The 17,548-nt window shown below is 45.4% G+C and overlaps 1 protein-coding gene across 4 annotated transcripts in view; it reads right to left on the bottom strand.

The window, feature by feature from the left end:
* The window catches only part of arhgef18b (rho/rac guanine nucleotide exchange factor (GEF) 18b), a 42,825-nt gene that overhangs the window by 10,362 nt on the left and 14,915 nt on the right, over positions 1–17,548 (bottom strand). For all 4 annotated transcript variants that reach the window (XM_039606652.1, XM_039606653.1, XM_039606651.1 and 1 more), the window contains 19 exons: positions 9,814–9,881; positions 8,668–8,713; positions 6,820–7,024; positions 6,119–6,225; positions 5,021–5,161; positions 4,443–4,693; positions 4,237–4,362; positions 4,017–4,134; positions 3,682–3,936; positions 3,498–3,574; positions 3,136–3,314; positions 2,937–3,010; positions 2,621–2,806; positions 2,334–2,483; positions 1,923–2,038; positions 1,293–1,355; positions 1,089–1,136; positions 661–942; positions 384–533 (listed from right to left, as the gene is read on the bottom strand). In XM_039606652.1, the coding sequence (XP_039462586.1) occupies positions 384–533; positions 661–942; positions 1,089–1,136; positions 1,293–1,355; positions 1,923–2,038; positions 2,334–2,483; positions 2,621–2,806; positions 2,937–3,010; positions 3,136–3,314; positions 3,498–3,574; positions 3,682–3,936; positions 4,017–4,134; positions 4,237–4,362; positions 4,443–4,693; positions 5,021–5,161; positions 6,119–6,225; positions 6,820–7,024; positions 8,668–8,713; positions 9,814–9,881 (2,642 nt within the window). The remainder of the gene's footprint in view (positions 1–383; positions 534–660; positions 943–1,088; positions 1,137–1,292; positions 1,356–1,922; positions 2,039–2,333; positions 2,484–2,620; positions 2,807–2,936; positions 3,011–3,135; positions 3,315–3,497; positions 3,575–3,681; positions 3,937–4,016; positions 4,135–4,236; positions 4,363–4,442; positions 4,694–5,020; positions 5,162–6,118; positions 6,226–6,819; positions 7,025–8,667; positions 8,714–9,813; positions 9,882–17,548) is intronic.

The raw sequence follows: 17,548 nt of genomic DNA, 5'->3' as shown, positions 1-17,548 counted from the left end.
GTAAGGAGGGGAGGTATAAGCAAACACGAGAGCGGCTGGGGGGTAAGGAGATGACCCACACAGAGGTGGAGTTCTGGGCTGAATTGTAAGCCCGTCTATGAAACCGATGCTTCTGTCCCACTCGTAGGAGACCTGATAAGCAACAAAAAAAGGGTCCTGTGGCAGCTTATTCATGTTTCCGCTGTAACTGAAATGTTTCAAAATGATAAACAGAGAAAGGGCATTCTGCACACTGACACACAAATTAAGCATCATGCAAAAGCAAGCACAAAGATATTAAATGCGTCAAATCAAATGCATGCAACACGTGTGAGCCCGTAATACGTCATAACAATAATAACAGTAAATGTTGCCACATGCGGCCACTAGCACGGGTGCCCCACCTCAATGGTCTTCCTCTTGATCTTCTTCTGGTGTTCCAGGCGTTCCTTTTCTTTCTCCACAGCTCTGGTGGACTCTCTCAGTCTCTCCAGGTCCTGCTGGTACGTCTCCCTCTGCATGTCCAACTCCTCCCTCTCTTTTGCCAGTTGCTCCTGCGTAACAAGAAGTGATGCTGCAGCTTAAACTTCGTTAAATATAACCTCAGCAAGTTTAGTCTTCAGCAAGCAGAAAACCAAACGTAACTGTTCTGCAGCTCTTAGGTAACAGAGAGCGCCTCACCTCCGTCCTCCTGCACTCCTCCTCTCTTTGTCGTAGCCTGGCCTCGGTAGCCTCCACCTGCTGGCGGTGCCTCTCTCGCTCCTTCTCCCAGCGCTGCTGCTCCTGCCGGTGCTGCGACTGCAGCTTGTGGAGGCTGGCCAGCTCCTCTCTCTGCAAGGCCAGAGTCCGCTGCTTCTCCTGCTCCAGGAGCACGTTCCCCTTGTGGCGGCCGGGCAGGGAGGCCCGCTCCGTCAGCGAGGCCCGCTGCAGCTCGATCTGACTGTCCTGCTGTGAAACGATGGCCTGAAGAGACACACGAGACCAGGTGAAACAACAAAAACACTGCAGACCATTTTTGCACCGAGACGATGACGAGCAGCTGAGATGTTATTTTAACAACCAAAACATACTAATGCGTTTCATTTACAGAGTGAAGGGGAGACTTTTACCTGCAGACTGTAGAGCCTCTGTGAGAGCATCAGCACTCTGTCAAAGAACTAGAGTGCAAAGAACAGACAAGGTCAGCATGCTCAAATATCCACAACACAACATTTTACTGGGTTAATAAACATCTCATGGCTCCAGCAGGCACGACTGTGAGCATCAAACCTGACATTGTTCTGTAGCTGAGAGATAAGAGGTGAGACGCTTACTTCAGCCTCTGGGAACGAGTCGGACCAGATGCGATTCCACCGGGCAGGAGAGCTCTCGTCCACCTGAGTGTGAGATACACAGCAAGGCCATCATACTGCAGTGCTACACGTTATGTACAGTACAATATATAAGATGTGTCAACATATGACCTCAGCACTGAATTATTTAATTTCAGTTTAGTAGAATTAATTTTGTGAACTAAATCCAAAAGTGATTCCAGGAAACAGCCGTGGAAAACAAATAATAATGTTTAATAAAAAACGAAAACCAAAACGTGTGAAGTATTAGTCGGTATTTCAAACTCAGAGCACTGAACCTGTGTATGAACCACAAACTGAAGTCTGCTGGCTTACTGTCCAGCAGTGAAATTTACAGGAATCAAATGAAAGTTCAGAGAATTTGTTTATCGAGGCTTCATCTATGTAGAAACAGACGAAGTCACCTGCAAACACAGGGTCACGCTCAACATCGACACGTGGAAATTTCCAGAGGACTTGCTCTGGTTCTTACTATTTACAGGAAATAACAGCGACTCATCCCAAGAAGTGTGTGTGTGTGTGTGTGTGTGTGTGTGTGTGTGTGTGTGTGTGTGTGTGTGTGTGTGTGTGTGTGTGTGTGTGTGTCCCTACCGTCTGCTCCAGGGCGTGGCTGCCACAGAGGTCTTTCAGCTGAGGGTCAGAGCTGGCTCTTTGACTCCTGTCTCTGTTTCTGGACTCGCCAGAAAAGTTCTTCTTCACACTGCCATCTGGCACACACACAGACACACACACACACACACACACACAGACACACACACACACAGACACACACACATACAGACACACACACACGCAGACATTAACAATTCTGCGGGAGAGAAACTGACCAGCAAACAGTCATAATCTAAAAGAGTTCCACAGAAACTTCACACATACAAACAGATTTGTGTGTAAAACTGTCCCCACAGATTTATTTTGTTTTGTTTATACATTTTTATTTATCTGTACTGTATGTACGACGTGAAACAGACTTCTTTGCTGCTCGCAGTGTGCTGGACTCACTCTTGTTGAAGATGGCGGGGGTGCTGTCATAGCCCCCAAACGTGTCGGCTCGCCTGGGCAGAACCCCAGAGCCGTTTCCCTCCTCCCACCTGGCGGGCGCAGGAGGCCCCTCCCTCACTCCAGACTGCAGCAGGTTCTGAAGGTTCTCCACTGAAGCCAAAACAAATCAATAATATTACTACCTACTAATTTATAAACCAGCTGAGAGAAGAGAATGTGTGTAAATGTCATTTAATTCCCTTTGAAACTTCGACAGATGCACATATCGTCATGCGGCCTAGTCCTACCCTCAGTGATAGCTCCTTTGAGCAGGACCTCCCCCTGCTGGAGGTCTGAGAAGTCTCCTCGAAGCAGAAGTCTGGAGCGCGACGCTGTGTCTTCCAGCCCTGCCACAGACTCGGCCATGTCCGCAAACAGCTGAAGCTTCTCGGTCAGCGCCTGCAGGATCACTGCATCCTTCTGGCTTAGCCGTTCTACAGTTGGGAAACATGACACAGAAGACTCATGGGGCTAATTCCTGGAGAATAAGCTTTAATATTCTGGACTTCTATATATTATAAGGGTAATATAACACATGAGCACCACCTTGTGGCCTCTAGTTACCTCGAAATTCTTTAAATCTGGAAGCTCGTGCCTCTTCTTCCTCACTGAACAGCCTTTCCTCAGTGTGAGGACAGCTAATGGGGGAGAAGACAGGAGTCAGATGAGGGAAGGATCCTGGCTTTGATTGAGGTGTGTGAACACTTTCTTTGGATTAGCCTGAGTGATAAACAGATGCGTGTTTGTGTGTTGCTGCAGCTACCTCTCCGCAGCTTGTCGTATTTGCGTCATCCATGCGTTTCGCTCCTCCTTCGAGGCGGTGTGGATCTCATACATCTCCGGCTCATTGGAAGAGGCACAGATAAGAAACATGGCTTTCTCCTCGTGGGCAACCTCCCTGACTATGAGCTTATGGAGCGAGATAACTGACGGCTTGTTATCCTGGGAGGACCAGAAGAACAAAAGGGAGGAGGGGGCGGAAACGAGAATGAGAGCTAAACCGATGAATTTACAAATCTGTCGCCCATCACAAAATAATTCTGCTCCTTTTTACAATTTCCAAAACACACTGAGCACATTTCTCTTTGATGCCCTTTTATTTTTCATAGATACCGACGTACTCACCACTGCAGCAAATACATATCTCTGATCTTTTTCTTGAAGCAAAAGCAACACATCTGACAGCAGCACGGCAAGAATATCTAAAGGAAGAGCAACAGAAATGACAGAGATGCATTATTGATTTATAGAACCAGAACACGTGCACAGACAGCAGATGAGTAACAGTTTTATTATGTGATAAGCGAACCTTTGAGTCTGCCTGAAGCAGCTCTCCAGCTGACTGTGCTCTCATGAAGCAGCCGTCTCCGGCCCGGCGCGAGGTCCTCCCTCCGAAAGACACGACCGTCTTTGAATTTCCCCTGTGCCTTGGGCTCCATCCTGCTGTGTATTTCTCCGAGCCTGGAGTTCTTCTCGTGGAGATTAACCAGCGTGTCCACCTGTACGATGGTGTCTTTGATCAGACCCAGCGCCCGAGTCAAATCCACATGCTCGTCCGTACCAGCTAGGAATGAGGAAGAAATGATTAAACACAGTGAACCAAGTCATTCTGGGCAGTAACTGTGATCTACTGAGCAGAAATACCTTCAGTGTTGTGAAGAATGCGCTCAACTAGTACCGGGTACTTTGTAATCCGCTGTGTCACCAATAAAATACACTCAGTCACTCCGAGCCGCCGCACAATAGACAGGTGACTGATTTTCTGCAAAGAACAAAAGCAGAAATATTTTATTTAACTCTGCATGGTAACTAACGACTCTTTAATGTGATATAATACATCTAATTCTGTATCTATGCATCGTACTCGTATGATGATTTGGAACTTTTTGTTGTTTTGCAGCTGATCTTTGTAGTAGCTGACAGCTTCAGGGTGGTGACTGCAGAAATCTCCATAGCTGTCCTTCATCTTCTCTCCAATTTCACCTGAGAACTGGACAACCAAGAAACGTCAGCTCTGTCACTGAGAAAATCGATGGTGGGCATCAGCGTGCATGCGTGTCTCCTCCATACCTGTGCGATCAGGATGTCTGCCAGTTTGTTGATAGTGTAGTTCCTGTCGCTGGGCGGGACGAGGCTTTCTCGGCGCCGCTCTTTGAGACGAGACAGGAAGTTTGTGTGAAGGTCGAGGAGGTTTTCCAAGCGGGGGAACAGACAGTCCAGCCTTCCTGCGTCCATCTGGAGGTTCTCCTTCAACTCCCGGACGTAGACGCGCAGCATTATCTTCAGAGTTCTCACATGATGCATCTCTGTCTGCATCAGCTCTACAGGACGACACACGCATGTTCTGTAATGCACATGTGTGTGTGATGCACTGCAGTGCACTGAGGTGCTGGATGTTACGTAAAGCTCCTGGTTTTCCCCTCATATATACACTTGGTTATATTTAGGCTTTTTAAATATTAACACACATATTTACACATTAAGGTTTATTTACAGCTCTCACCAAATTAAATGTGTGATTCCAGCTGTGTTATAGTTGAAGTGCACGGCCCAATCAGTGTGCCTTTCAAGGTAAAAGCGCCATCTGCATCCGCGGGACAGGCGACTCAGTGGCCCGACGCGTACAGGAGCAACGAAATCACACTTACCGTATATCACATCTTGTCTCTTCGTCGTTTCTTTAGTGTGCTTTTTGAGATACTGCTGATCAACCGCCAAACTCCACGAGTCTGCCTCCAAATCCTGAGCATCAGACTCCAGATCAGCCCGCACAGCTGCATAGTGAGCATCTGAGGGGAGCAGCAGAGGCATCAGACCTGCTCTGTTTTGTTGGATTATAATTATTTTTAAAAGGACTTTTGAATATTGTTACCTTAACATGAGCAGAATTTTATAAATAATGAAGAATCCTAAATGATTCTTATTGTGCAGGGTCCCTGTTTAACAGCTCATCGTTCTGCGCTTCGACAGGGCTGAACCAAATTATTTTTAGGCCCGTTGCCTAAATTAGACATTTACAGTTTATAAAATCATCAGCTCTGCCGAGACGACGCACGGCTTTGTTTTCATCTTTTAAACGATAAGTAGCAACTTTCTGTCTCACTAGAGTAAACTTGGTCACCTCTGCCAGCTCACACTTTGCGAGCAACACTAGTTCTGACACACTACAGTCGATCGCTTCCAGCAAGGCCGAACCTGCGTCACACGTTATCATCAAGGTCACTTTCCTCAAAGGGCCGATAACAACAGTGTGACTCAAGATTTCTGCCCCTTTCATCAGTTATCCATGAGCACAGTGCATGCTGTGATGTTCTTAATATCAGAGATAATATAGGTGATTATCCTCCATATTTTTAACAACTGTGTACACAGTGAGGAAAAACAATCATCCTGCCATGTCATACAAGCGTGGAGTAAAACAATAAAGATGGGTATCGGCAGTAGCCCTTTCATGAATAAGCCCATAAAAAAGACACCGTGCTCTGTCTCACTTCCTCACTCCAGCCTAGAATACAGGTCGAGGTCACTCCTGAACCCACAAATCGCAACCAGCAGGACACACTCTGGGTTTGGGGAAAAAAGCCCTGAAGGCGAGCTGTCGCTCGAGCAGGTGGCCCTTAGAAGACTCAGTCTGAGAAAAGCTGGTCAACAATTTCCCACCGAGCAACAATTCCAACTGAGACTGGAACTGTTATTCGAGTAATTCCAGTTCAAGCCGCACTTCAGTCACTCACACAGCTGCTCACCTTCTACAATGATGGACTCGGTGGTCGAAGGAGCGAGGGAAATCGCGTCTTCATTGTAGCGTTTGGATCGGGGAGTGTCCGTCTCATCCATCTCCCCAGGGAGGGATCTGAGGGAAGACAACCACAGGTCCAAGGTGGCATACATGGTGAAATGGAGACAACTGAGTCCTGCTAGCAGCCAACACGTTAGTTTAAAGATCCAAAGTAGCAAATAAATCAAAGAAAGTAGAGAAAATCTTTCTTGATTTCTTCTTCTCCACTTACTGTTGCCCATCTCTGGCTTTGTCTTCTGCTCATTTACACCTCTCCCTTTCACTGCCCCCCCCCCCGCTACCGAGCCATGCAACAGGAAAGCAGGCAGCTGCAAGCAGTCTACACTCAGCTTCAAAGGGCGTCACATTAGAAGAGACAGCCTGCCTTTAAGTGTCGACTATAAAAACATCTTACGGTGGCAACGACTAAATATTGTTTGAGCTAAAGAGACGAGAATCTAAAAATATGAGACATTTACATACGGCAGAGCCTGCAAACATCTACAGTACAGCAATATACATTTAAGAGAAAGACTGCTCTGTGCTCGTCTGTGAACTTTTCAACTCGCTGCAAAAAAATAACCATCTCTTGAAAAGGAGACGAGTGAGGAAGTTTTTGAAAGAAAAAAAAAGCTTTTCAGGGGAGAAGTGAATGAAGTCTGTACTCACGCTGAACTATTGTTGTAATGAAGGTTGTAGCCAATGCTGGAGGTAGCAGCCGTGGAAGTGCTGGTGGCGAGGGCGGTTTGCGAAGCGCTAGATCCCAACGCACTAATGGTCATGCCTGGGCCACTGAATGAACCTCGATGGCCATCCAGGGCCTGAGATGCAGCTGGGCCCGCCTGATCCCACTCTCTGTCCCGGTCTTTTAGCGCTGGGAAAGAAAGACGAGAGACAGGTGATCGGATGCAATTAGAGGACACAGAAGAGGAACATGAGGACAAACGAGGAGAGGAGAGAGAGAAAGGAGAAGATGACCAGCGAAGTGGAGCGGAGGAGGAGGAGCTCTTCGCGTCCTGCCCGAGCCGACCCCAGTACTTTCGCAGCCAGGATCGCGGCAGGGACCGGAAGAATCTGCAGGTGATCATGTCGCGGTGCATCAACATTCGCATCCCCACACGTCCAGACAGACCCCACGAGGAGGCGGAGGACGATGGGGAGGACGGTTTAACGACCCTGGAGCACGCTTTGAAGGGTCCCTTTGTTTGGCAAGCTCTTTTAGCAACCACCAGCTCCATTGCAAAGGTCTTCAAATCGGATGAGTGACTCAAGGAGAAGTGCAATAATCCAAACTGATACTGAGATATTACTGTACAAGCAATAGGCGAGGTCACCAGTGTAAAGAATGAGCCGAGAACAGTGCGAATCCTGCTTTTATACGCAGCCCACGAGACTCTTCAAGCCCGAGCTCCTCAGAAGAAGTCACTTCTAGAAAGAAGCACGCCCTTTGGTGTTTCTCGCACTTTCTGATCCTTCACGTCTCCTCAATTCCTCCCTCTCTTGCTGATCTTCCTGACCCCCTGCACAAGCTACTGATTGGCTGGAGGCAAGACATGAGGCGAAATCAGGCGTGGGTGACAGGTCCCCAGCTGTTCACAAGAGAATAACAACTGCTCCAGGAGATTAACTTAAGCTGCTGCTGCCGCCGCCGGTGCTCACATCCCCTGTGGGTTCGGTCGCATGCAACCGGACCTGCTGCATGTTACAATTAGTGATGAGTGACTTTTCCTAGGATAGACGGCAATGAATAAAAGCAAATGATTTCATACATTTGTATCATAGTCAGCAAAGCCCATGAAAAGACCAAAACCACTTATATATTCATCCTGCTAAGCAGTATGGTCTGTGTAGCCACAGGGTGATTAGCCTACTCAGCTGTGCCATACAGCGCCATTGCTCAGATTTAACACTTGCCTTTGAGAAACTACTTTAAAGAGACTAAAATGTGCAGATTCACCCAGTCTTTTATTTTCTTCATAAAAGCTTTTGTTCAACAATGACGCCCTACGGCAAAGAATAAGATGAATCAGGTCAAAATGCACAGGTGACACTTGTGTAACACTTCATAGTAGTTAGATGTAGTAGTATTAGTACAGTAGTTCTCTGTGTCTTTATATAAATTCGGTACATAAACAACATTTCTAAATCAGAGTTTGGACAAAAGGTAAACCAGAAGTAAATCTGACTGTTCTTAACGGTGGCTAATCATCACCTTTGCCTACCGGCTGTTGGAGGCCAATCTCCCCCTCCTATGCTCAGTGTGTAGGCGCACACACCACAGAGAAACAGACCCACATACACACAAACCAGAAAGAAATAGGACAAGTCCACCATCAGATGTCTTGAGGGTTCATGTTTTTAATCCTCTGCCAACCACCGGTGTGGCAACCAGCTTTCTAATTAGACATAAAGGGACTAAAGCCACCTTCTCAGCCATCGATGAACCCCCATAGTTACACTGATACTGTGTCAGTGGGATCTGCGAGCAGTACATCCGCACATCAGCGCTCTACTCACCAAGGTTAGGAGATCCCGATGAGCCAGTCTTCGGTAGCGTATCTCTCTGCGTGGAGAAAATAAAGAAAGACGACATTTTTAAGGCCAGTTTCTCGTGCTTTTATCAACAGAGATCAGATTATAAAATTATTCAAAATTACACGCAGTTAGTCTTTATTAACAAGTTCATATCAGGCACAAGAACAGAAAAGCCGAGCTTCCTAAAGCCCGGCCGCAAATGAGCCGGGAAAAGCGTCCTGACAGAAGTAGGTTTATATGTCTCTGAGGGGATGAAGTAGCTTCATGCACCATCTTAACATTTTTTACTATTTCGTTCCCAGTCTTCTGTCTTACTCTTACATTTTTGAATGAGACAAAAAAAAAGGAAATAATGTCATAAAATGTACAGTATAGAGTTATATTTCAGTTTAGTTTGTTTAATAAAAATAACAAATGAAAAACAAATGTGATTATTTGTTACACTTCCTGATATAATTTGGCATTACAGCCCTTTCAAATAAGATGTCGTGTGCTTAAAACCCAGAGACGCGTCCACACGAGTCACTGTCCCTGCTTTCTGATCAGCGCTCCATCAAATCAATTAACACTAAAAATCCCCCAAAATAATTTTTAAGAAGTATGACTTGTAGACTAGGATAACCTTAGTCCTCTTTAGCTTGATGCTCCAGTGAGCTCATATTGTGCACATGCATAAGAGACGGTCACGTATGTTTTGAAGTCATGGGCGCGGTTATTGCAACATGTTTCAACAACCCTCGTATTGAATGTGGAAATTACATGCAGCAGCAGCAGCAGCATCATTGAGACTTTACTGTCACAGTGAACACTGAATGCTGCCATCACGGTCAAACAGCAAATTCTGATGTTTCATCGTCAATCCAAAAGTCATTTTAACATAAGCATTCCTCCAAATTTCTCATGTTTGACAAAAAAAAAAAATCCCGTCTGAAGGTTTCTACGTGTCATCACTGACTCACTGCCATAGTGTTGCACAGAAGCACTAATGGTAATCGAACCACAAGAAGAGGACACAGGAAGTGATATGCAACTCCTTCATGCAACATCACATTAAAGTCCAGGCCTGTAGAGTGCAATCAAACCCAGCGTGGCCTAATCGTGGCTGCTCGCCGTGTTTCGAGTGTTTACCTTATTCTTGCTGCTGGTGCACTCTCCCAGCAGAGACTTGCAGCTCTTGTGAACGTTCACAGCGCAATCTGAAAAACACCAGGGCAGAAACTTACAGTCAGTGTATCATTAGTCTTTGCAGGAGCAGGTATATACAAGACCACAAAGTTTTGGCAATGATGCATGTTTGAAATGAAAAAGAACAACATTTGACCAGCTCCTGAGGGCGACGCCATCACAAGTAAAAAGCTGGGATTCAGACAAGGCAAAGAAACAGAAAGCTGAAGGATAGCACTTTCAGCTCATGCAAACAAATCACAATGTTTGTTTTCAGATGTGTATTTGCAGTGTAAAGTAAAACTGGTGGGACTGGTGCAACAGTGGCTGTGGCTTCTGTTTGTTTCCACATAAAGACAGAGTTAGAGCGCAGTCGGGTCAGGAGCTTCCTTTTTCTCAGTAACAGGTTTATATTTCCGTCCACCTTTCTGTCTTTATTAAAACCAAAGCTGCTGCTGCCTGCGTGTTTAGATGACATGCCTGTATATACCTCTCTGCTAATTACACAGATAAAAGCTGTTATGGAAAAATATACTGGGGGCAAGAAAAGTTCTCCTCCATCGTGTACGCGCTTACTGAAATCTTGCAACCTGGCAGCGTACAGTACAAACCACATACTGTAAACGCCCTGCCTGGTGGACAAGGCTAGCCAAACAAATGAGTTATGCTTCAGCATGCAAAGCGTGTTCCCATCCCTTCCAGGTAAAACCACGATAATACAAACAAGACAGACAAGCACATGGTTGCGTACGCAGACTGAAGCCGTAAAACCTTATCTAACGCTGTGACTGGTGAAAAACAAACTTCAACTGACTGCGTCAAGTCAGTGCATCACAAGAGAAAGAGTGACGTCGTAAAATAACTCGTTCATTGATGATGTTTTATATCCTAAAGCTGCCTACTTTACACCGATCCCCCTGTTACACGGGGAACAACGCAGGCAGTGTGGTGAGTGTTTAAAATCAGGCTTCGTAGCTGGCTGACAAAGGTGACGCTGGCGTGAGCCGTACCAGCAACTTCCACTAAATGCTGAAAGTTTCTAGTCCTTACCCCTCCCTTCTAAATGCTGGTACCACACTAAAGCTGCTACAATGGAGACAAATGACAAGTCTGTATCTTCTTACCCAGAAAAAGCCTGAAGCAGAGAGACAGGTGATCGTTTGTGTGTGAAAACGCTCTGCGTGCAGCTTTTTGCCTTTTAGCTTTTTTCTCTACTCCCCCTCTGTGTCTGCTGCTCACTCGCTCTCATAATAAATGAACAATTGCTGGCTCAGCTGAAGGAAAAGAAAACAGAAACTGGCTTCTGAATAATCTAAACCAGCACCGCTGTGTCTCTCTTTGAGCTGTGCTGAGCAGATATATACATACAGTTATGAATAGCAACTAGAAGCACTTAGATTGCATTGAATCTGAGCCCATTTTCCCCTTTTGGACTTTGTTTAGCAGCTAAAGGCTGAACAAGAAGCAACTTCAGAAGAAACTAGAGTCAAAATTTCCAACTTTTCATCCTGATTCAACTAAAACACGAAAAATAAAATAAAATTTAATCTTCTTGCTAATCTGGCTGTTTGACAGACCAGCTCAAATTCATTGTTTAATGAAGACAACCAGCCCCATGGGCAAGGCTGGGACAGGTACTGCTTCGTCTTTTGGTTGCTCCCTTTAGGGGTTGCCACGGCACATCATTTGCCTCCGTCTCACCCTATCCCATCACGCCAATCCTCTGCATGTCCCCCATTATATCCATGAACCTTCTCTGTGGTCCTTCTCTATGCTTGGAAGCTCCATATTCAGCATCCTTTGTCCCTCCACCTGCCTCCCTCTAATTCACACTCATACTTCGTCTTGCCTCTGCTGACTGCACGTGCCCACACTCTCTCAGCCTTGCTTGTTTGCCTTCAAACTGCTCAACCTGAGCTGACCCCAGGTATTTAGGCTACGTCCACGGGTATTTTTGAAAACTGAGATTTTCCGTTTTCGTTCTAAAAAAAAAAATCCCGTCCACACGTAAAAGCCAAAAACGAAGGAAAACGCTGCCAGGAACATGCCAAAGCAACAGGTGGCGATATATTCCTAACCGTGTAGAAATGTTGGCCAATCAGGAGTCTAGAAGCCTGGGTGGGAAAGAGTAAACAAAGATGGCGCATAGAAGCAGTACTGAGTCGTATGTGTGGAGGGACAGTAACTGTCTGTGTATATGTAAGCATTTAAACACTGCAGAGTAAAATTAACAGTAACAGTATTTTGTCTAAGTCCACCATTGTAGAAATTCATTTCACCGAAACAATAACGTGGCGCACAGTGTGACGTCAAAAAGGCGCACACCTTTGACGCTGCGTTTTCTCCGTTTTCCTCGTCCACACGTAAACGCAAAAACAGTTTTTGAAAATATCCACCCTGGCAGGAGTTTTTAAAAATCTCCGTTTTCAGTGACCAAAAACGCCGTTTACGTGTGGACGAAAGGTGCAAACGCACAGAAAAATCTGCGTTTTCAAAAATACCCGGGTACGTGTGGACGTAGCCTTAATCTCATCCACCCCCTTCCACCTTCACAGGTACACCTGTCTCCCTCTCATTCACACAGACATGCATCCTGTCTTCCCTTGCCTAACTTTCATTCCTCTTTCTTCCAGAGCATACCTCCACCTGTCCAGGCTCTCGTCTACCTGCTCCTTACTCTCACTACAGAACACAATGTCATCTGCAAACATCACAGTCCTCAGAGATTCCTGCTTGACCGATCTGTCAGCCTGTCCATCAACACTGCGAACACAAACGGGGCTCAAAGCCCACCTCGAGCCCACCTCTGACTCCTACCACACAGCTCACCACTGTGTCACCGTCCTTTTATGTGTCCCGCACTTCCTTATACAGTACGGCAGTTCCTCTCTTGGAAAAGTATTGCTAAGAAAAAAAAAAACGAGAAGCAGACGGGATTAATAATTAAGTATATCTATGTGGGCTTTAAAAAAAAAAATCAATGTCATTGCAATATTATCACTCAATAGAAGTAAAAGATTAACCCTAGATAAGCAAGAACAGTAGGTTTTCTGTTTACTGATATCACCGAGCTTATCATTGCAGCTTGTTAACAATAGCACACTGTGCAACAGTCATGCTGAAAACACACCGGCTGTGAAAGAGAAAAAGATCAAAGTAAGCAGAGCTCAGGTGTGAGGACGGGATCGCGTATCATCAGCTGTGAGCGTCTGATACTGTTGAGAAATGTCAGAAGTTACAGTCACTGATGTCAGTAGCTGATCCACGGGACACTCGGCTCCCTAACAAAACCACGACCACACCCAACATCTGCTGACACCCCATCGCACAACAAGTCTTCTTGTGGTACAGAGTGCACACTTCAGTGAGTCAGTGAACTAGAAGTGAAAATGATACCTAGCTCTCTGCTGTAACTGATAGAAAATTAGAAGAAAAAAAAGCTGTGCTGTTTCTCCAGTTCTAGAGAAAATGTGTTATCTCACATGACCGGCAACTGGATTTGGCAGAGGTGAACAGAAGAAAACATTATTTCACACATCACATCATGTAAACACTGTTTTCACACACGGCCCAGAAACGCCGTCAGGTTCAAGACAGTGTGAAACTGCAGTTTCCGTCGCAGGTGGTTTTACAACATGCAATAACAAAGGATGCATATTTTAGATCCTAAAGCAGCTGCGAGTTTGCTGATGCTGGCTTTGAATCCATTTAGAAAGAATTTAAGAACTCCTGGCTACCTGATGGTGCTCGGGTGGCTCAGATTCAAGCAGCTGTGCATTTTTGTCAATCTTAAGCTCTCGTTGCGAGCGTAATCCTGCTTCACACATACACAAATTAATTTCTTTACTTTATTCCTTACTACATGAAAGATGCAGATTGAAGGTGCAGCCTGGTTTGTGGAAAATATATATAACTCATAGCAAAGACAAAGTGCAAAAACACAGGAAGCTGTTGTGTTAATTCATGTGAAAGCAATAACCCTGTCACAGATCTAAGTATAGGCTTTAAACCATAGAAGCTAGCACTGCAATCGGTGTCAACGGCCACAAGAGCTCATTTTAGGTCACATCCACTATTCACTTACGGACTAATGACGACTTAAACAAAAAACACTGACTATAGACGCTTGCTGTGAGTGGATCCAGTGGCTCTGTTATGACCAGAATACCAGACATGGCATTCAAAGTTACTAAGGCAGTCCATTTGGTTCCAATGACTTAGAGAACCAGAACCCTTTGTATGTGAACGTCGTTCGATTTATGTGAATGAAAAGCACTTTCAAGCATGTCCTCTCTGTCAGGTAAGTTCCACCATGTATGAATTCTCTTAAACGCTTGTTCAACTAGGCTTGCAGGGGGTTGGAGTCTCTCCCAGTTGACCCAGGGTGAGACGGGGTACTCCGAGGACAAATCCCCAGTCCACTGCAGGGCTGACACAGACAGCTATTAAACCAGGGATATGGATATCCACAGTTAACCTAACATGCATGCCTATCAACTAGATGGGAAACCGAGAGAAAACGCATGCAGGCACAGAGAGCATGCAAGCTACAATAGAAGTTAAACACATCACCCTTCCACAGAATAACTTGGACATTGCAGTGTCACAATTTGAGAGGAAATTAACTTGACGGTAAAGTTCAATAAGTAGGCTACTTATGGTTTTGAACCATGTGAAAACCATGTATGACCCCAATCATTCTTTTCAGTTCAAAGAAAAACCTTATTACCGCAAACAGCTGAACAGATCGACTAAAGGTAAAGAGGAAAACAGGTCACTTTAAAAAAAAAACATTCTAACACAAAGCTTCCTGTGCAATCATGCATGCAAAAAAAAAAGAAAAAGAAAAAATAAGTTACTCTTAATTCCCCAAAACAATAGCGACAAAAACATTTGGGGCAAAGTCCAAAGTGGCCAGCCAACCCAATGACATCATCTAATGAAACGGGAGGGAAGCGGAGCTTCTCTGCTGATTGCAGTTCTCCACCAAAAGACCACCACCAATAATCTAATGCACAACATAAATTAGCACAACAACTATGCCTTCATTGGCGTACACTTGACCTTGCTTGGGTTTGAACTATTAGATTAATCTGGTTCACACTCCTGGAAATAATGGTCCAAACCATTCTACTTTTTCTTGGTAATGGTGCTTTTTTTCCCCATTTCCTGATTAATTAGACCAAAGGTTACCAGTACAAAAGTAGACAACAATGGTCCACAGGAGAATACTACTGTGAGAGCCAAACCTTCAATTGTGTAAAATGCAAACATGAAGAGAGCCAGGCATGCTTGAAGGAAAGGCAGTGATGCATAAAGAAGTGGTGTGCTAACAGGCAGAGATGGGTGAGACCCAGAGTCAGTGGAGTGGGCTGTTATGCACTGGTAGACCTGCCAAGCACAATTAGCACCATGTGACCCAGTCAGAACAGAAAGGCTGAAGAGTGAGGTGACAGGCTGAATGGTCACCCCTCAGCCTGGGGCATTCCTATCGCCTGATGCCAACAAAGCTCTGGCAGACAGACATCACCTGCCCGGCTGAGGAATGGAAAGCATCCCATTTTATACACTGAAGAATATATAATTTAAAAAAGAAAGAAAGGAGGAATAAAAGCTGCCTGGGTCTCAGTCAGCTAAGGGGAGGGAGCAAAGACAAATAAAGGAGGCTGATGAAAACGAAGTGGAGACAGCCTAGGTCAACACTGCTCTAACATTACTGCTGTAGATGTGAATACGCTCCGTTTCAAACACGTTACATGAGAGGAAACGCCAGTAAATTAGGCACACCAAGTTATCTTGGAAGCTAACGTTAGCAATCACCTGTTGAGCTTCGTGCAAAGTCTACGACCGGCAGCAGAGCAAAGTCACCGAAAAACCCACGTAAAGTTGAACTAAAGTTCAACAAACAGACGAGTTTCGTGGCGTTATGGGTTTGTTTACGCCGCAAAGACACAAGCTTTCAGCTAACCTTGTGTTTCGAGAAGGAGAGGTTGTTCGCGAGCTAGCACGCTAAGCGCTGCGTGGCTAATAAGTAGCCAGCACTACCCTGAGAATATCTGGGAGCTAATTTGGGCCAGCTAAGTATAAATTAAACTCTCGGGAAAGTAAGTGCCTCGCCCTTATTATCACACCGACTCAACTCTGGAGGGGAAAAGAAAAAAGCTCCTAGTTGGCTTTGATTAGCTTTTAGCTGGCTTAGCTAACGACAGGGATGACTGAAAAGTCCACAGAGGGAAACAACGGGAGTTATCCACCTGATCCCGCTTGAGACCATCGCTACAGTCGCCGCTTCTTACCGCTCCAAGAAGACTCGGATTTGCCTGAATCAGCTGCATCCGAAGGGAAATGTAGTCTGTCCGTAAGTTAAATAAAACACACTGGCCAGTGAGATCAGTAGCAACAAGTATCACACATACTCGGTTTTGTCCAGTTTGTGTCTCCACTGGGAACAATCTCTGGCATACAAACGACGCATTCCACAGGCTGAATCCCCACAGGGCTGAGTTCAAATTAAAGGGACACTCACTTGTTTTCTCACGCCTGTGTCCGCGGAACAACAACACATGAGCATCTAGGGTTTGTGACTTCATTCAGCAGCAGCAGTGATGATTGATGGATGGAGAAATGTAACAGATGCATTATTATTATCATTATCATTATTATTATTATTTTATCCAGATTGTTTAACACAATCTTGGAGAGTAAAAGAGTCTGAGCATCGGAGGAAAAGTGTACTGGTACTGATTTTCAGGACCAAGGCTGATGTACAGAGCTGAGGCAGCTATAGAGGGATAAAGCTGATGAGTCATACCGTGAAGATATGGGAACGAGTTGTTGAGAGGTGACGATAAGTGAACAGCAGTGTGTCCTCATGCCGAGAAAGGGCACTACAGATATGTTTGCTTTGCAAGTGCTGATGGAGAAGTATAGAGAAAGTCAAAAAGAACTGCACTGTGGTTTCTGTGGATCTATGAAAGCAAGAGAGGAACTGTGGTACTGTGTGAGGAAGGATGTGAGGGGTGTTAATAGGAGTGACAGGCAGGTTCAAGGTGGGGATAGGATTACACCAGGAATCGGCTAAGACCCTTCCTTCTTCTCTGACACAGTGATGGAGGCTCTGTGGACTATGATATTCACAGCCAACAATGTGATCTGTAGTGAGAGCGGGGAGCAGGTGGATGAGAGCCTGCTTCATCCGCAGGTATTAGGGATCATTTGCGGCAGAAAGATAGCAGCAAAATGAAAGAGAATGTTTACAAGATGACAGTGTATGGTTGAAGATGCTCAGATTTTCACTGGGAGTGACCAGGATGTACAAGATTAGAAATGAGCACATCAGAGGGACAGCACAGGATGAGCAGTTTGGACATGTGGATATGCTGGGCAAAGGATGTTGAAGGCGGGAGGAGGGAAAGGAAGGAGGACCAAAGAGAGGATTCATGGATGTAGTGATATATAGAGGGTTGTTGTGATGATGCTAGGGACAGGGTGAGATGGAAGCAGATGATCCACCGTGGCGACCCTTAAGGGGAGCAGCTGAAAGACGAAGATGTCTTAATGTTTTCTGCTGATGTCAAAAAAGAGGCAGTCCAAAGAGGAAGACACTGAATGTGTGGCGCACCGAGCCTCGCTGAAGGATACCAGAGCAGCTCTGTTTAATAAGCAAACAATAAGAAACAACCATATATTACATCCTGAC

Source organism: Oreochromis aureus, linkage group 23 (genome assembly GCF_013358895.1).
Source record: "Oreochromis aureus strain Israel breed Guangdong linkage group 23, ZZ_aureus, whole genome shotgun sequence".
Taxonomy (NCBI): domain Eukaryota; kingdom Metazoa; phylum Chordata; class Actinopteri; order Cichliformes; family Cichlidae; genus Oreochromis; species Oreochromis aureus.
The sequence above is the reverse complement of the archived record's forward strand: the minus strand, read 5'-3'. Positions and strand labels throughout refer to the sequence as shown.